This window comes from Eptatretus burgeri, chromosome 7 (genome assembly GCF_056783735.1).
Source record: "Eptatretus burgeri isolate ZD-2024b chromosome 7, Ebu_testis_v1, whole genome shotgun sequence".
Lineage (NCBI taxonomy): Eukaryota > Metazoa > Chordata > Myxini > Myxiniformes > Myxinidae > Eptatretus > Eptatretus burgeri.
In genome coordinates, this window is record NC_140967.1 from 77,540,328 (window position 1) to 77,560,774 (window position 20,447).

The window sequence follows — 20,447 nt, forward strand, 5'->3', positions numbered from 1 at the left end:
GGAGGTCTGTCTGAAATGACACTGGTTTGAGTGATGTAGCTGGGTCAGCATGTACTTGGGTATCTGGTGGAATCCTTTCAATCTCATCTTCAGATATAATGAATGACATCAGAGATGTGGCACAACTGGACAAGAGCATTCCCACCTTCTCTGAAAGTGTCGGTAATCCAGCTGACAAAATGGTGTCGAATACACCCCAACACAGAGTGTCAGACATCGCTTCCAAACGGGCCTGAGACACAGCAACCTCTTCCTCTCGCTACAGCTGTTTGAAATGTATCTGTTGCTATGTAGCTTTCATGGTTGCTGCATATGTTGCTCTTCGAGACGCATGTGTTGCTGTTCGAGTCGCAATCGAGCTTTGCCCAATTTATATACCATGGCAGCTCTGACAGAGACATCGGCTGCTTCTGCTTTGGCCTTGAACAAGAGCGAAGACCTGCAAGAGTTGGACGAAACCCAGGAGCCAACGACAGACCGCGTATGAAGTGAGCTCAACATGGCTGTTCTTCTTCCTCCCGGCAGCGAGATGAGTGTGAAGTCAGGTTTTTACTCTCCTGGAATGGCCGACATGTCCAAATTCTTGAATAAGAATGCTCCAGGCAGTTGAACCCACACTTACAGAGGTGTCAATCACTTTTTCTTTATTTAAAATACTCCAAGTGCATCAGTAAAAACCGTGTGCATTAAAAAAAAAAATACATGTGCACGTCCCGCCAGACAGGGCCACCCATCTCGCTGCTTGTCGTGGGAGATGACGGGACACATGGGTGGAGCATAACGATGCATGAGGCAATTAACATAAATATGCATGAGGAAATGTATGAATATGCATGAGGCAAGACATGGGCGGAACATAAATGTGCACGAGGCAAAACGAGGACAGAGCATGAATGTACATTTTACATTCAAACTTGGTTACATCACAAAGGAGACTCGCGTTCGTTGGTGGGGACAGATTTTGTGGAGCTGGAGTGTGTTGATGAGAAGAATAGCTTGTGGCTATGAATGAGAGGCAACGGGGGATGCAAGTCGGCTACCAGCTTGAGGAATTGGAAGCAAAGATGGGATTTGATTGGCAGAGTGAGCTAATTCTACAGATGGGTGACAAAAGGATAAGAATGTGTAAACGATTGTAAAATTCATTCTTATTTGAACTTGAATGCCTGGCTTTGTTCTGTTTTTATCTCTGCCTGACTCCACCGCAGACGTTTATGAGGAAATTTTTGCAGAACAAAACGATTGACGTTCTTGTGGGAACACCTGGTGTTGTTTGCAAAAGCATACGTCAAGGTAATGGACCCATTTTTAGCTCGCCTGTTCGAAGAACAGAGAGCTACAGCGATACCCCCGACGTGAGCGTGAAAATGTTAAAGTTTTTGGTGCAAGTTATTTTTTCCTTTCTAATGTTTTTATCTACCACTATTTTTTTATACGCCCGATATATATATATATATATATATATATATATATATATATATATATATATATATATATATATATATGTGTATATATATATATATATATATATATATATATATATATATATATATATATATATATATATATATGTGTATATATATCAGGGCGTATAATGTGATACCTGTCGTCCGTCCGTCCGTCCGTCCGTCTGTCTGTCTGTCCGTCCATCCGTTCCTGTCCGCACTCTAACTCCCAAAGTTTTCAACTTTCACGTTTCATAGTTGGTACATAGGTACAGACTGTGGAGACGGTGTCGTGACATACGTTCGTCATCTAAAGTGGTTGCCATGGCAACCAGGATGCTGTTTTCCATGTAGCAGCACAATTCTGTATATACCTTCTTGTTCGGGCGTATATTGTGCTCACTTGCGCTCTTGTTACTGATTACAATATACAAATACATATATTGCTTTAAAAATATTTGGATCAGACTTCACTGCAATGCTTTATAAAAAAATATTAATTATGAGACTAGTCTTTTAAAAACGATAAATGTATAAACCGGCGAGCATTGGGTGGCTTTGACACCAACTGTGGTTAGCTCACCTGGCACGTAGTTCCGGGGAGCTTATGAGATCGAGCAATGTCTGCAGGTCATTCAGTCAGTCCCTAAACACTTCAGTCATTAATCCTTGAACCAAACACAATTTTATTGAAACTTTGCCACGAGCTTCATATCTGATGCCGAACGAAGGTGTATTAACAGCATAAAAATCTGCCCTCACTAAGGTTGTCTGGGGGGGGGGTCCAGTCTGGGGGTGGCGGTCCAACCCCCCCTCCCCCCAAATAGGTATTTCCTCTCTTCTCCAAAACTGCACACACAATTTCGATGAAACGACCACAACCTTCATCACCCGTAATGTACCAAAGTGTATGGACCGCCTCAATATCTGCACTCATTATGGGGTCTACGGGAGGAGTTTTGATCCCCAAAATAGGTATTTGCTCCTTCTCCGAAACTAAACACATAATTTCAATGAAACTTGACCACAACCTTCATCACTCATGATGTACCAAAGTTTGTTCATAGCATAAAAAATGTCAGGGTCTAAGGGGATCTGCAGAGGGGTCCGAGTGACTATTGCTCCTGATCCAGGTAAGCTTCAGGACCCACGGTCCTATTTTAATTTCCCTCATTCATCGATAAGTTTATTTGGAGTATAAGACAAAGTTAGATCAACTAACTACAGTTCAATTTGGAGTGCAAGACAAAGCCAGATCAACTATGGTAGTTAGCAAAACTGTCAGTCGCTCAGAACAGCAGAGGTATTAATCCCTCCCTGACAAACAACCACATCCATTGCTGCTTTCCAGGGTCATGAATCTACGCTACTTCGGGTCATGGATACGAAAGAGCTGTTTTGTGAATATTATTTGAACTACTTTGTGGGACAACCTTTCGCATACATTAGGAATGTTAATAGTTTTTCAACATGTTTGCTATCATTTCGAGGTACAGTGTTTAAAACAAGCTATATATATATATATATATATATATATATATATATATATATATATATATATATATATATATATATATATATATATATATATATATATATATATATATATATATGACACCACTTTCATGTGCACAACCATATTCCTGCCATTTTCCTCAGCGAACTTAACTTCCAACTTAAAATCTGCCATGTACGAGTTGCGTGACTTTACGGGAGGCATTTTGAGATGACCTAGTAAAGATGGATACATATGATTAGTGTTGAAAGGTATGGATCAAACGTAATTGGTGAGTGCATGCGTGAATGGGTGAATGGATTATCGTTCAATTGCTCACCCACTCGGTAAGTGTTCCAGGCAATGCTCTCTGTTGTATGTTTTAAATTAACATTTATACAATTTTCTGGGAGGGGGCGGGATATTGTAATCGTCCGGTTTGTTTGTCTGTCTGTTTGTTTGTCTGTCTGTTTGTTTGTCTGTCTGTCTGTCAGCAACTTTATGGCAAAACGGCTTTAGCAAACACTATAAAATTTAATCCACAGGTGGGAAATGAACCTTGGACGACCCCATTAACTTTTGGGTCCAATTGGATCAAAGGTCAAGGTCAAGTCACGAAAAGATCAAAATCGTTTTTCGCTCATAAGTTCGTCAAAAATGATCTGATTTACTTCAAACTAAGCTGATAGTGAACCTTATTCTATTTGTCACTTATAATCCTACCCATTCCTATAGTGAAAAATGCATATTTGTGAAGATCGGTAGGGTCCGAAGTTTTGGGGGTCATGGCCATCGGTCAAAATTACAAATTTTCTATTAAAACTAAAACATGGTTACGAAAATACAACTTTACGGGAAAACGGCTGGCTCAAACACTGTCAAATTGTATCCACAGGTGGGTAATGAACCTCGGACGACCCCATTAACTTTTGGGTCCAATTAGGTCAAAGGTCAAGGTCAGGTCACGAGAAGGTCAAAATCTTTTTCGCTCATAACTTCGTCAAAAATGGTTTAATTGACCTCAAACTAAGACTAAAATATTCCTTATTCTATTCCTTATAATCAACATTCAGGTTAAGGATGTATCAAATTTAAATTTGATCCCCAAAATAACTTTATGCCTTAAATGGGTGGGATTTGTTGTACCTGGCACCACTTGTTTAAGAATATTATCATACTTTGCTTGCAATTTTTTTTTTCATTTATGCAATTCAATGTCTTAAATCGTAGATAAGTCGAGGCCCAGAATCCCGGGGAAAATACGACTTATACACCAAAAAATACAGTTAAATGACTGACTCATTATGACGAAAATGCTTAATTTGAGCTTCATGTCAGTTATCTGAAAATGTCATCCTTCTAAATGAAGTAATTTGAGCATGCTGCTGCAGCCCTGAAAATTGTAGCTTGGCAATTTGTCAAATTTTAAGGCCACTTGCATCCCATTATATGAAAAAGCTAACCTCACATAGTCCACCCAGCTTGTTGTAGTGTAAACAGGCCAGTTCGTGTTTGTTTTATTTGGTGAGAGATATAAACAGACATTATTCTAAGGCTCTTGATGTACTTGTGGTGTGTGTGTTTTGGCAGGGGCTTTGGGTCTTGACTCATTGAGGTACCTTGTAATAGATGAAGTGGACACAATGCTGGATGATAGCTTCAGCCCATTGGTTCAAGAAATCCTAGAAAACGTGCAGGTAAGGATATGGACCACCAGGACTTTGGTGCCATTTTTATAATCAACAAACAATATATTTTTGCTTTTTTGCAGGTGATTTTTTTTATTTTTTTATTTTTTTCATATGTACTGATACTCACAGTATCAGTCAGCCAACTTGTTTCTTAAGGCCCGGTCACACCTTGACGTTTTAGCCAGCGATGGCAACGTATTAAAATGTATGTAAAACGCTGGCTTACGTTGAACTTTTAATGTTTTTTTTTTTAAAGATTCGGACGTATTCATAGCGACTTGGTCTTATGTATAACGCATTGGTAACTACACAGAACGTTTCGTTGTGTTATAGATAACTTATACCAACGAATGCTGAACCTGTTGTCGGCCTACACAACCGATGCCCAACGATAGTCTAACTTAGGCATAGCGCGTTGCACGCATCGCCGACGATGTCGTGACGTAGCCTATTAAAAGGCTGACGCACAACGATTCGAATCATAACTGCCGTAGAAATGGAAGGGTCAAAATCGCGGTCACACCTTGGCGATCTTGCCAGCGTATGCCGACGTAACAAAAAGTGTGTCTAAAACGTTGGGGCACGTCGAATACGGTATGGGTAAGTTTGGTATGCGCAGGTAGAACGCTAAATACGCTATCATAAGTCGTAGTAAGTAGAGTACGTCAAGAAATTTTGAACATGTTCAAAATTTTACGACGTACTCGGCGTATGACACACGTTCCGCATGCGATGAGGATAAGTTTTACACACGTCCACAAAGGCTACTTATAAGCTACTCATAAGTCGAAACACGTCGCGGTAATGTCTTTTTTACGCGAAACTTATTTCTAACTTATGTTTGACGTGCTTTGAACCAATTCTTTACGTAGCCCCAACACACATCGACGTATGTAGACGTATTCCAATGACGTCTTCCGGTCGACAAAAAAAATAAATGAACGTGTTTCTAGGTTACAACTGCCATATAAAGACGTGTTCCCAGCGGTTTTGGGAATTGGTATATAAAAATGCTGCTCATAAAAGGGGAACCCAACAGTGTTTTCGAGTCCTTTTTGAGTCGATGTCCATGTCATCAGTATCAGTATTAGTATTAGTATTAGTATTAGTATTAGTAGTAGTTTGTTCATGTTGGCAGTAGTAGGTGGGTGTGAGGGGGAGGGTGTGGGTTATGATGGATCGTCCTTGCGTCCGCGTGTCCACGGGTAGGTTCATAGGCTGCCACTCAACGATTTAAATGGCTGCATCTCCACTATTGAAAGTAGACGCTTGCGCTCAACAATTGGATTTTTTTTACATTCAACGACTTTTAAACGGTACCACTCAGCTAGTTTCATTGTTTACAATGAACGATTTAAATTGCTGTCACTCGCCTTTGTTTTTTTTTTTTTTTTTTTTTGACGCTGGGGTTTGGAAATTTGAAACGTTTCTTCTGAACGTGTTAAAACTCTCAAACTCGACTATTTTAAATAGACGCTGCCGATGGACAATTGGAATCATAGCCAAGCTAGACATCAAAGTGTGAACATCCTCGTCATGCCGAAGAAAAGTTTGAAGAATGCTGCAAATAAGTGTCCTGGCCGTGGCCGTGGACGCTGACGCAAGGACGATCCATTATACAGACGTCTTTCAGCCTATGAGTAACTTAAACGTAACGTCTGTCGATGTGTGGCAACGATCGCGTAACGTGCCAACAACACGTTAATCATAGGTAGGAAATAAGTTTCGGGTACGCTAAACATTACCTCGGCGTGTCTCAACTTATGATTAACTTACAAGTAGCATGTGTTGACGTCTGTCAACGATCGCAGACCGTGCCTACAACTTGTGGCCAGCGTAGCGGAACGTGTGAGTCATACGCCGGCATACGTCGTGAAATTTCAAGCATGAAAAAATTTGAGGACAACCGAAAAGTACAACGTTTAAAGCCAACGTGCAACGACGTATGGCAACGTACTACGACGTATGCCAGCGTGCTCTCAATGTTATCAAAACTTACCCATAACGTATTCAACGTGTGCCAGCGTTTTAGAAAAAAAATTCAAAAATCGGCATACGTTGGCTAAAACGTCAAGGTGTGACCGGGCCTTTAGCAATGCTGTAACACTCCTTTGCAGGGCAATCGATCCATGGATGTGTTTTTGGCTAACTGGCCTTTATCATCCTGAGATTATGCATAGCATTGAAGCAGCTGACACATTGTTGCAGTGGGTGATTCCATGTCTTTTTGAGACTGCAACTAAAAGCCAGAATTACTTTTTTAACTGTAGTATCTTATTCCTCCCCGCCACGGCAACTATCACCTTGCCCCCACCATGGCGAGGTTCACCTGGCTCCCGTCATGGCTCGGTTCATCTTTTCCCTGCCACGGCTGTCCATATGAGATGGTGGTGAACAGCTGTCTTGAACCCTTGGAGGGGAAAATGAGATTGAAGAGAATGTGGAAGTTGGTTCCACAGGTTGGGAAAAAAGGAATGAACTATAATGGTATTCATACGTACATACATAAATGCACACATACTGTCGTGTCCAGGGGGTTTAACCCTACCTGGACGGATGGCAAAGCTTCTCCCTTGAAGGCTACAACTGAGACTCGGAGATTAATGCGTGCGCGTTAACGAGGCGTAATGGCGGAGAGGCGATCCACCAAGGAGGAGTACAGCACATGGGTGCTGTACCAGGATAGCGCAGGGCTACAATTTCTTAAAAGAAATACATTTAATGAAAATAAATGAATATTTACAATGGACAATAATTCAGAAGGTAATGACAATAATAATAAAGTAAAAAATCCTACAGTCGAGGCACCTCTCACACAGATTCAAATACAGACCAAGGGAACACAAAATGAAAAGAAAGAAAATCTTCCCTTTTAACTATTGCTGCACTTAGCTCGGCCCAGAGCTGATCCTTGTGGAACTGGAATGTAGGCACTTCTCTCGTAGCGGGACGAAAGCACGCCAGGCAATCCACAAGCGGCACTCCACATCAAGGCTGAAAGCCCCAGTGTAACGGCTTCGTTAGTGTAACCCCAGTGTAACGGCTTCGTGGGCTCCGATAGTCCACACCGACCCGACCAAAAGCAAAAGGCCAGCGTTTTACTTCACCATGTGAGCCAAATCGCCTCAACACAAATCCAATGGTCATGTTGTCATCCTCGGCGTGGGCTCAACCTTCGCTCTCACCTCTCCAAACAATGCACCTCGTGCCTCCACTCTGATCATGGCTCACCACAATATGCACAAGCCGACTGAGTACGATGCCTCTTGAGTCCGATGCCTCTCAAAATGTCCAGCCTTCTGATCACGGCTCTCCCAAAATGTGCAAGCCAACTCCTCCTTTCTCTTAAAATGCGCAACCTGCCTTCCTTTGACTTCGACCACGCCGATATATCTCCTCCGCCTCCGGGGCGTGGCCTGCACGCACCAAACCCGGCAAGATAGGGTTCCTCCTGCTCGGCTAGCTTCTGACGTCACGCCCATCAATCGTACCTCGGGGCGTGACTTCGCTTGTTGTCAACCTTTGAAGCTGGGCTTTCTGCCTGTTTGTTGGGGTTTCAGGGACTCATTCCCCACCTTTATTGCCGATCTTAAAATATAAAAACGGGTGAAAAATCACAGAAAGGAATCACATACTGGGGAACTTATTCTTACTCCTTAGCCTAATTAACCTCCGCCATCTTCGAAGATGATTGGAGGTTACCGTTTTCACCCCTTTCTGTTTGTTTGCTACTAACGAAATCTAAAGATTTCGTTTCTGTTTGTTTGTTTGTTTGTTTGTGTGTTTGTGTGTTTGTTTGTAGACACGATAACTCGAGACCGGAAGGAGCTACCAATGTCAAATTCCACCACGTGATTCAGGAGGATGATGGCTTGCGCTGATTAGATTTTGGTCAAAATCGGTCAAAGGTCAAGGTCACAGTAAGGTCAAACATAATTCTGTAAATTCACATGGAGAAATGGAGTATTTTTGCTTCGCTCGACGTTACGAGTTCGTTTTAACTTCGATTTTAATTTTGTCTTCGGTTTTTGCGATCGCTTAGGACGCTTAAAACTCGGTTGTCGAAATTCTGGTAAAAATCGGATGTTTTGGAGACGTTTTAAGATTGTATAAAAAATATTTCACTCGACGCGTCACTGGTCGTCACGTGATGCAGTGCGCTCGAGCAGACGCGTCGTTGAGTTACGTTAGGTATAATTGCGTGGAGAAATGGAGATTTTTGCTTCAGTCGACGTTACGATTTTTGATGGTTTGATACAGAATCATCGTAGAAACTTCTGGTTTGCGTCGCTACCTTCTCGAGAGACAGCTTTTATTAGACAAGGTCAGAGGTCAAGTTGACGATTTCAAAAGTACCAGTCTATGACTGCTTGTTACTTACGAAATCAAAAGATTTCGTAAGTATATTGATGCCTTCCGTTTCTGTTTGTTTGTTTGTAGGCACGATAACTCGAGAACGGAAGAAGCTACCAATGTCAAATTACACCACCTGATTCAAGAGGGTGATGGCTAGTGCTGATTAGATTTTGGACAAAATCGGTCAAAGGTCAAGGTCACAGTGAGGTCAAACATCCAAAACATTCGATTTTTGATGGTTTGGTACAGAATCATCGCAGAAACTTCTGGTTTGCGTCGCTACCTTCTCGAGACAGCTTTTATTAGACAAGGTCAGAGGTCAAGTTGACGATTTCGTAAGTACCAGTCTATGACTGCTTGTTACTTACGAAATCTAAAGATTTCGTAAGTATATTGATGCCTTCCGTTTCTGTTTGTTTGTTTGTAGGCACGATAACTCGAACGGAAAAAGCTTCCAATGTCAAATTACACCACGTGATTCAGGAGGGTGATGGCAAGTGCTGATTAGATTTTGGTCGAAATCGGTCAAAGGTCAAGGTCACAGTGAGGTCAAATATTCGATTTTTTGATGGTTTGGTACAGATAACTCTAACGGAAGAAGCTACCAATGTCATATTACATCACGTGATTCCGGAGGGTGATGGCTCGTGCTGATTAGATTTTGGTCGAAATCGGTCAAAGGTAAAGGTCACAGTGAGGTCAAACATAACTCCATAAATTCATGTGGAGAAATGGAGTATTTTTGCTTCGCTCGACGTTACGAGTTCGTTTTAACTTCGATTTTAATTTTGTCTTCGGTTTTTGCGATCGCTTCGGACGCTTAAAACTCGGTTGTCGAAATTCTGGAACAGCGATGAATAACTGATATATGTAATAAATAAGAATTCTTTTGTCAGATTCTTCTGAAAAGTAATACACCTATTGTCTGGCATATCCTGCTGGAACTGAATCACTTTTTAAAAAAATAAAATCAAAAAAATGGAATTATTATTAGAAATCTCGTTTTTGTCTGGGATTCATTATCTGCAAACCACAGTGTAAAATCGTAGACCACAATGAATTCAGAATTCAAGCTCCCCTTGGGCTTCTGACTGATTCATGCTTTTATGAGACAAGGTCAGAGGTCAAGTTGACAATTTCGTAAGTACTAGTCTATGACTGCTTGTTTGTTTGTTTGTTTGTTTGTTTGTAGGCACGATAACTCAAGAACGGAAGAAGCGACCAATGTCAAATTACACCACGTGATTCAGGAGGATGATGGCTAGTGCTGATTATATTTTGGTCAAAATCGGTCAAAGGTCAAGGTCACGGTGAGGTCAAATATTCGATTTTTGATGGTTTGGTACAGATAACTCGAGAACGGAAGAAGCAACCAATGTCAAATTACACCACGTGATTCAGGAGGGTGGTGGCAAGCACTGATTAGATTTTGGTCAAAATCGGTCAAAGGTCAAGGTCACACACAGTGAGGTCAAACATCCAAAAATGATAACTCGAGAACGGAAGAAGCTTCCAATGTCAAATTACACCACGTGATTCAGGAGGGTGATGGCTAGTGCTGATTAGATTTTGGTCAAAATCGGTCAAAGGTCAAGGTCACAGTGAGGTCAAACATCCAAAACATTCGATTTTTGATGGTTTGGTACAGAATCATTGTAGAAACTTTTGGTTTGCGTTGCTACCTTCTCGAGAGACAGCTTTTATTAGACAAGGTCAGAGGTCAAGTTGACGATTTCGTAAGAACCAGTCTATGACTGCTTGTTTGTTTGTAGGCACGATAACTCGAGAATGGAAGAAGCCACCAATGTCAAATTAGACCACGTGATTCAGGAGGGTGATGGCTCGTGCTGATTAGATTTTGGTCAAAATCGGTCAAAGGTCAAGGTTGCAGTGAGGTCAAACATAATTCCGTAAATTAATGTGGAGAAATGGAGTATTTTTGCTTCGCTCGACGTCACGAGTTCGTTTTAACTTCAATTTTAATTTTGTCTTCGGTTTTTGCGATCGCTTAGGACGCTTAAAACTCGGTTGTCGAAATTCTGGTAAAAATCGGATGTTTTGGAGACGTTTTAAGATTGTATAAAAAATATTTCACTCGACGTGTCACGGGTCGTCCCATGATGCAGTGCGCTCGAGCAGATGCGTCGTTGAGTCACGTTAAGGTTTTCCGTGTGCGCTGACGGTGTTTTCGATAAAGATGGTGTTTAAAAGTCATTTTTTATCCCAATAAAGGTTATCGTCGCATGCCTGACTCGCTAAGCCTTCAGATTATGTGAAGATTGTTGGTGGATGGCCGAATATTACGGTTTTGTGACTTTGATAAAATAATATTGAATAATTGCGTGGAGAAATGGAGATTTTTGCTTCGGTCGACGTTACGATTTTTGATGGTTTGGTACAGAATCATTGTAGAAACTTCTGGTTTGCGTCGCTACCTTCTCTCGAGACAGCTTTTATTCGACAAGGTCGGAGGTCAAGTTGACGATTTCGTAAGTACCAGTCTATGACTGCTTGTTTGTTTGTTTGTGAACAGTATTACGGAAAAACTCCTCGACAGATTTCGACGAAACTTGGTGGGGGGGGGGTTAGGTCTGGTCCAAGGATCATGCCATTAAATTTTGGACTTGGTCCCCCCCCAAAAAAAAAATATTCAGAGAAAAAAAAAATTTTTTTTTTGCATTTCTACGTTTTAAGTGATTTCCAACACCCCCCCCCCAAAAAATTGTTACGCCCCCCAAAAAAAATTTAGTTTTTTTTTTGCATTTCCACATGTTTTAAGTGATTTCCAACCCCCCCTCCCCCCCGCAAAAAAAAATTGTTCGAGAAAATTTTTTTTTTCCATTTCTATGTTTTAAGTGATTTCTCACCCCCCCAAAAAAAAAAATTGTTACCCCCCCCAAAGAAAGGATTTTTTGCATTTCTACATGTTTTAAGTGATTTGCAACCCCCCAAAATTGTCACCCTCCCCCCAAAAAAATTGTTTGAGAAAATTTTTTTTTGCATTTCTGCATGTTTAAAGTGATTTCCAACCCCCCCCAAAAAATTGAGAAAAAAAAAATTTGCAACTTTTTTTTTCAACAAAATTTCGATTTCTTTTTTCCCATTTCTACATGTTTTAAGTGATTTCCAACCCCCCCCTCCCCCCAAAAAATGTTGGAGAGAAGAACTATAACTCTGTCAGCACTGTTGACATCATATTTAATGAATAAGATATAAGATTCACTTGAGTGACCCAGCAGTATTGGCGGCGGAGGTTTTGCACTCTCCCGAGTGCTCCCCCTCGAGTTAACACTGCACCACCCCTCGTGTGGTGACGCATCACACTTAAGTTCACAGGTTCCCTACTTACTCACATCGAGATGCCTCCTACTCGTCCATGGACCAAGCAACTCTACACAATGCTGTATTCCCTATTAGATTCTTCCATCTACCCCCACAATTGTAACAATACATACATTCATTCATTCATCATACATACATACACACATAATACACACATAATAGAGAGTTTGGAGAGGAAGGCAGGGTACGAGACTGTATTGAATGCTCGAGATAATGTCTGCATAGAGAGCCCTGATCTCATGTCTGACATCGAGGGCTTCCATCCATTATTGAGAGAGCAAAAGCACGTCCTCGGTTGAGTGACCAGGTCTGAATATGAATTTGATCTGAGATGAGGCTGTTGGAGAAAAGGAAGGATATCATTTCAGCTGATTGGTCTGTAGTTCAGGTGATAGGTTTTTGCTTTTTGTTTTTGTTGTGCAGTAATTTTTGCTGACTTCCAAGCAGAAGGAACATGATCTTGGGCAAATGATGTGGTGAACAAAGCAGAAAGAGGATGTGCAAGAGCAGCAGAACAGGATTTAGGATACATGAGCTGATGCTGTCTGGTCCAATTGCAGAATCAGAGTTGAGGGTTGCCATAAACTTTCTTCTCGCATGTCAAACACATAGTGTCCAAAAGCAGTTGAGTGTGGCTGGGTAGTGTTCGTGTGGAGAGTGAGGGCTTTGGTACACAAGATTTCGAAGCAAACACACAATTGAGACATTCGGCATTCTTGCGAGCAGAGTTGGCTGTGGTGCCATTTGAAGTGAGGGAAGGGATGGAGGGGTGGAGGGGAGCATACTCCAGAGATAGACTTAAAAAGGCACCACCAGGTTTTAGAGGAGGGAGATAAATTTGAAAGTTCATTCTTGAGTTTGGACTAATGTTATTTTCTGATTCTCCTGAGAGGACATGCACTTGTTGTAGACTTTGTGGAATGATTTGAGATTGCCTTCAGAAGGATTTGCCTTCCAGGAAAATAAGGCAAGTTGTTTCCTTGCAACTTCCTGACCACATGATTTGGTGTACCTTGGGCAGGAAGAAGGGGTATGACAACTGAAGACGAGATGGGTTGGATATTTGCTTAAGAGAGAGCAGGTTTCTGTGGAAGAATTCACAGGCTGAATTAATATCAGGGGTGGTAGACAGAGGAGACCAGTCCTTTTCCCGGTGTTGGCTGAAGTACAATCTTGCAGAGAAATAGGGGCTGTAGCTCTGATAAGCTCGTGCTTAATTTGTGGAGCCGATGCAACTGTTCAGCTGGAAGATACTTTTTTTAATTCAAATTGTTCCTGCCTACCCCCAGCTGTTTTGTGTACCACAGACAGGTTAATGTGTGGCAGACATTTCCTGTTGGTCAGAATTCATGCAGAAATAGCTGGTGTTGTGGCATTTGCTTCCTGGTATCCACTACATGTATATGTTTGTGTGTATGTCAATTAATTAATTACTTTGAAATTTTTGCCTCTTCCTTGACCTTGTATAAAAGATCTATTTTTATTTTTGAAGATATTTTGTTTGTGCAGCTCCTTGTGGTGAAGAATATTGTTGTTTTTTAATATGACTTTTATTTCTATGATAATTGCTGTTCCAGATATGTCCAGTGCCTACCCGGAGAGTTCCTTACGAGTCTGCAAGATCGGAGGGGGCGCAACTGATCCTCACAGGAGCTACGTTTCCCAAAGGCCTCGACAACCTATTGTCCAAAGTTATGGATGTGAGTGACTCTCAAATGGATATGTTTGTCATATAAACGATGATATATCATCATGTAAATGACTGAAAGGATTGAAACCTCGATGAAGAACAGTGCCCAGCTGATGATCCGGGCAATTGGGAAATCAGTCAATTGCTTATAAGTTAAGGTTATAACTTCAAATAAAACAGCTTTTGTTAAGTACTTACTGTGTGTGTGTGTGTGTGTGTGTGTGTGTGTGTGTGTGTGTGTGTGTGTGTGTGTGTGTGTGTGTGTGTGTGTGTGTGTGTGTGGTTATGTCTGGCTTTGTTGTTGGGACTTTGGTGCAGTTATTGGTCTTTATTTTGAAATTACCTCTGCCACCACAGATGGACAGAGGTTATGTACTCACCCATGACCCATGATATGTGTATTGCATGATATTTCGAAATGTTGTTGATGGGTTATGACAAAAATAGGTAGATGAGTTGGGTATGTGACACAAACGAGCCGATTAGATTTTGGTTCAGGTGTGAATGCAGATCTGGCTTATCAGTGGGATGCAAAACATCAACTGGTCAGTCTGGTTGGAGGTATGCACTCGACTGAGTGCCGTTCTAGTTTTCATCTGCTTTTGCTGATTAAGACAGAAGTCTACCTCAAGTCCAAGAAGTACGAGTTGATATTCTTCACAGGCATCTGTGTTTGTGACAATAAAGAGTCAGAACCTGCACTGCATCCCATCACACGTGCTGCAAACCTTCATGCGTCTCCGGAATTACCAGAAGCTGAGTAAGTATAATGACGGAAACCCTAATGACCTCCCAACCTTTGCAATTTTGATGAGCACAATGTCATGCATGGAATAGGGGCTGTAGCTCTGATAAGCTCGTGCTTAATATGTGGAGCCGATGCAACTATTTAGCAAGAAGATGCTTTTTTTAAATTCAAATTGTTCCTGCCTACCCCCAGCTGTTTTGTGTACCACAGACAGGTTAATGTGTGGCAGACATTTCCTGTTGGCCAGAATTCGTGCAGAAATAGCTGGTGTTGTGGCATTTGCTTCCTGGTACCCACTACATGTATATGTTTGTATGTATGTAAATTAATTAATTATTACTTTGAAATTTTGCTCCTTGTGACTTACACTTGTAAGCCTGGTGTTGGCTTTACGGTTAAGGTGGCTGGCTTAAGATCTTAGGGTCTTGAGTTAAAGCCCCTGTTAACCCGTTAAATAACACCAGGTTGGTTGACTCAGCCTGTCATCCTTCCGAGGTTGTCAAAATGAGTACCAGCTTCCTGGAAACGGGGGCACTGCATCAGCAGTACAGCTGCACTCCCAGCAATGATGCAGCCAGCAGCCAGCCACAGGCTGCGGACAAAATGATGATGAATTGCACTCTTGCTAATGGGATTTATTTTGATGATTTAATTGCTTGCAGCTTTTGGGTGCAGTGCGATTATAAAATCAGAATATTACAGTGTAGTTTGTACAATCCTGTCACCCCTTCTTCCAAGCAACAATGACCAAACATGGAAGGTGTCTGTATGATTGAGAATTTTTTTTAAGTTGCAAAAATGCTCATTTTTCCCCAATAAAATGAGTCCAATGGGCCACATGACATAATTATAAATGGTGGAATCGGCTGCCCCCGTTCCTCACCCCTTCTGATCTGTACACACTTATTATTCTTCTTGTTTCCTCACCACGCATGTCATCTCCAACACGTGTATCCTATCCAGCCCCCTTCCTCTTCCCATTTCCCATTTTCATAGCTACGTGATGGTAATTTGAGGAAGTATTTTGCAGGAGGTAATGCGTATTGTGTGATGCGCAGACGCATTACTGGAATTGTTAAAGAACTGTCCGGAGCAGCAGAAGACGGGCACTTTGGTGTTTTGTAACAAGGCTTCAACTGTCAACTGGCTCGGATATGTTCTTGAGGAGAAGAAAATTCCTCACTCTCGTCTGCACGGCTCAATGTCTTCTGAGGTATTGTGTGCCATTTTTTGTTTCTTTCCATTATCCATTATGTCGTTAGAACAGTGGCTTTTTGTCTCATGTGGGTTGTCAAATAAGTTTTATACATGCAGCTATTTACCTTGAAGTCAAATACAGTACAATTTTAATTCGTCCAGTTCCATTTAATATGCACCGTCTTGTGACGAACAAGTTAGATGGATGTAAAAAAAAGAAAATAAACAAATAATAACGGTTGTCTTGTGGTGAGCTAAAATGACATTGAAAAGGAAGATTTTGGGAGACAATCGATATTCTTTCACATTAAATACAAGGGCATTGAGGAAACATTCGACACATCACCATATAAATATAATATGGGATGTAAACCTGGGTTCATCACAGTTTGAGCCAGGGGTTCAAGCGTGACGTCCCCTCTTCCAAACAAGCCGGGCCTTGATGCTGCAACCCTTATTCCGAGGTAACTGTATTGATTGGTACAAACGGTTATGAAGTGAAACTGTTGACGACGTGTTTCTGTCTCGAAGTTGTCATTGCATCATTTCTTCATGTTTAAAATGATGTGAGGAATTGAACAGGCATTGAAAACAGTGTTACCTGCCAAAGCCTAATGATATGCTTTCGTTATAAAGATGTATCGAATGTTTGGAATTCATAAGCGATTTAGAAAGCTGATCCAACTGCTCCGATGAATGGTGGAGTGAATGTTGAAAAATTTGTTTGGAGTCGAATGTTATTTCTTTGGGAATCGAACTGAGATTGCACAAATTGGAGGAGTTCCAACTTGGCTATTATAATGGCAGCGCCAACTGTGGCTGGCTATCATTTGCTGATACTTCATGAATCACATGCAAGTTATACAAAGGACATTTGTAGTTGAAGCTCATTTCGGATTTGTCCGTGTGTTTATTTACTGAATGTTTCTTGTCAGTTGCCGAGCGTGTTTAATGGAGAAACTTGGAAATTGACATTTTGGTTTGATGCATCTGTTTTGACAGGCTCGTGCAGCCACACTGCATAAGTTTCACACTGGCTCATTTAACATCCTTGTGTCCACGGACACATCGTCACGGGGTGTGGATACACCACAGGTAATTGCGCTTGTTATCCCCCATGCCTTTTGAAGAAGAAGAAAAAAAAAAGACTGTTGGACCTGTAGCTTATCTGGGCCCTGGCCTAATAGTGTCAGCCAAATTTGGTAGCATTCTGACTGGTGGGTTTGGTGAAGAAAATTTTTGAAGGAATTTACACGATTTTCCCAAAAATTTACCAAGTCCACCATTTTTGACACACTTCCAGTCACATGATCGGCATGACCTCCACAATTTAACATCCCTACCCTGACCTAATGTTGTAACCCGAATGTGGGAGCATTCTGACTGGTGGGTGTGGAGAAGATGATTTTTGAAGGAATTTACTAAGTCTGTCATTTTGACCTACTTCAAGTCACATGAACGGAACAAGTTTTGTCATCCCCATTACCAGTCAGGAGTGGAATGTTGCCAAAAAATTTCAGCCGGATCGACCCAGTCACTTGGCCGGAGAATTCAAAATAGGAGATGGACGCTGCACAATTACAATACCTTATCTGGAATTCTAATTCCAGATAATATCAGCTAAAGAAACGGGGGATATTGTAATCTGCTCTCTCTGTTACGCTATCTCCTCCTAGCCTAGATGGTTGTGCAGAAATTCACCAAACTTGGTATTTATGATCACCACATTGCCAAGAAGGTGCGAGAGCAGTATCATTATTTTATGATCACCCACCCCCTGGGGCCTTGCTTCAGGGTCAAAAGGTCAAATACGAAAAAATTAAATTACGGGCACATTTTTGATCATTTTAAAATTAAACTGTACATGTAATAAACATTGGGAGACGCATTAAATTTTTGATGATTTTTTTTGATTTCACCCACGGCTCATGCCCCAGGGGGTGGAGACTTAGGTCACAGGGGTGAAAATGGGGGAAAATTTAACTCATTTGATATTGGCTATTTGGTCATGATATTGGGTGGAACTTTTGACCATCTTTCAACTTTGTTTAGGTGGGAAGTGTGGGGATTTGTGATGGCGTGCCATCGACTTCTCGAATTAAGCATTTATTTCAACTTCATTTTGACAGGTGCTAAAAATAAACTTCCATGTTGTTCTGTCCAGGTGAGCCGCGTTATCAACTATGAATTTCCACCATCACTTTCAGACTACATCCACCGAACTGGGCGGGTTGGTCGTGTGGGTTGCTTGACTTCAGGCTCTGTTGTGAGCTTTGTGAGCTGCAAGTGGGAGGTCAAGTTGGTGCAAAAGATTGAGGTGAGATGACAGTTGGTGGAGTCGATGAGTCGGAGGTTCTGATTGTTGCATTTTATTTATTTATATCAAGGTGCTTGAGGTTCATGGAAGAGCAGAACTGGTTGAAATATGTCAACTAATAAAGTGGGTCAAACAGGAAACAAGTTAATGTACACACTGTAGCACGAGAAGAAAAGGTATCGGTGAAAGTGGGACAGGTTCTCAGTGGGTGTAAACTTTTATCACTTTGCTTAAAAGTTGCTGTTAGAAACCTGGTTATTTAATTTACAGCACTTGTCAAAACTTATGATGAAATCCACATTTGTTTCATGCTTTTGAAAATATATATTAGTACAAGTGTTTGTGACAAGCAGATAAAGCAACATTTTTTTTTTTTTTTTTTTAAACTTTCGATGAGTGAAGTGTGAGTACCTTGGGGAAAATACTCAGCATGTCTTTTTGTATACATAGTCAAGGTTCGTGGAAGAGCTAGTACAATGAACGGATCAGGACGTAACAGGGAAAAAGGAACAGCAGGGGCAGGGGACACCAATAATGGAGCCAAAGGACAAGACAAAGGGAGATTTTGAAGAACAATGAGTGAGGTGAGGAATGGTGCCAGGAAAGGATGCATGAGGTGGATGAGATGGATACAGAAGGGAACCCTCAGGAAGAAAAAAACTTGAAATTTAGGAGGGAAAGGGGTGAGGGGGGGGTTGCTAATCATGGAAGAAAGAATGAGATTGAAGAGAATGTGGAAGTTGGTTACACAGGCAGGAACAAAGAGAAACGAATGAATGGAGGTGAGCAGACATCCTGGATTGAGGAGGTTTCACCAGAAGGTGGTTGATGGTGGACCATGTGCACCTTGCAGAATCCTGAGGGAAACAAAGCACGGAAAGCAGAGGGTGCAACACCAGAAAGGAGGAGGTTGAAGACCGAGAGACCACCGACCTGTTTGCGGTGGGAAAGTGATAGGCCATAAATTCAGCTTCAGCACTGGAGATTTCAATGACCTTGAAGGTTTTGGTTTCCATGGTGTCAAGGTCAAGCTGAGAAAGGTGTGAGGAAGGGGAGACAGCCCAGAGGGGAGAACCGTACTCCATCAAGCTGCGGATGAAGCCCTTGTAGGTGGATAGGAGTTAAGGTGGGCCAAGGAAAGACTTTGTATGATGGAGAATGCCCAGTCGGCTGGCTTTGGAGGCCAACTCTGAAAAGAGTTTTCCCAAGAAGGATCATAGCAGATTGTGAGACCCAGGAGTTGACCGATTTTCCTCAAGGGGATTGTTAAGAAAGTAGTTAGGGGGAAGGAGAGGTTGCCAGATGGTTCTTTTGGAAAGAGGTTGGGAGAGAGAAAGAGATAGATAGATTTGTCAGGATTGAAAGACATATTCCAAGTATTTGACCAGCGAGTGATTTTGTCAAGGTCTGAGGGGAGGGAAGAGGCTGCAGCCTGCCTGTCTGAAGGATGAAGGATGTTGCAGTAGAAGGAGGAGTCTTCAGCATAGATAAAGGGGATTTTCCAGAGTCAGAGGGATCATTTATGAAGATCAGGAATAGGACTGGACCTGGAACAGAGGAGATGAAAGGATTCCGTTGAGAGCCACACGTTGGCTATGAGGACATCAGTCAATCATGTGTGGAGTTGGCCTTGGATTGCACAGTTTGGAGTGCAAGACAGGATGACAGTCAAAATCAAAAGTTCAAAGTATGTCTAAGGAGATGGCCCTGATCTCATGTCTGATATTGAGGACTTCCACCATTGTTGGGAGAGTAGAAGCAGCATGTCCACGGCAGAATGTTGAGGTCTGAATCCAAATTGATGATCTGAGATGAGGCTGTTGGAGAAAAGGAATGATTTTATGCCAACCAATTACAATTAGCATGGCGGCAATTGAAATTGCCACATATGAGACATAGAGACATAGAGAGATAGATAGAGAGATAGATAGAGAGATAGATATAGAGATATAGAGAGAGAGCGCAACACAGACAGCGACACGGAGAGACGGAAGGAGACGGAGAGACAGAGACAGAGAAAGAGAAAGAGATAGACGGAGAGAGAGAGAGACAGAGAGACAGACAGACAGAGAGACAGCGACAGAGACAGACACAGCGACACGGAGAGACGGAAGGAGACGGAGAGAGAGAGAGAGAGAGAGAGACAGAGAGCGACACAGACAGCGA

General features: G+C 41.8%; 1 protein-coding gene across 2 annotated transcripts in view; it reads left to right on the forward strand.

Annotated features, from left to right (window-relative positions):
- The window catches only part of DDX28 (DEAD-box helicase 28), a 53,197-nt gene that overhangs the window by 21,314 nt on the left and 11,436 nt on the right, over positions 1-20,447 (forward strand). For both annotated transcript variants that reach the window (XM_085889126.1, XM_085889127.1), the window contains exons 8-14: positions 1,209-1,293; positions 4,531-4,637; positions 13,907-14,029; positions 14,683-14,779; positions 15,826-15,980; positions 16,967-17,059; positions 18,129-18,281. In XM_085889126.1, the coding sequence (XP_085745252.1) occupies positions 1,209-1,293; positions 4,531-4,637; positions 13,907-14,029; positions 14,683-14,779; positions 15,826-15,980; positions 16,967-17,059; positions 18,129-18,281 (813 nt within the window). The remainder of the gene's footprint in view (positions 1-1,208; positions 1,294-4,530; positions 4,638-13,906; positions 14,030-14,682; positions 14,780-15,825; positions 15,981-16,966; positions 17,060-18,128; positions 18,282-20,447) is intronic.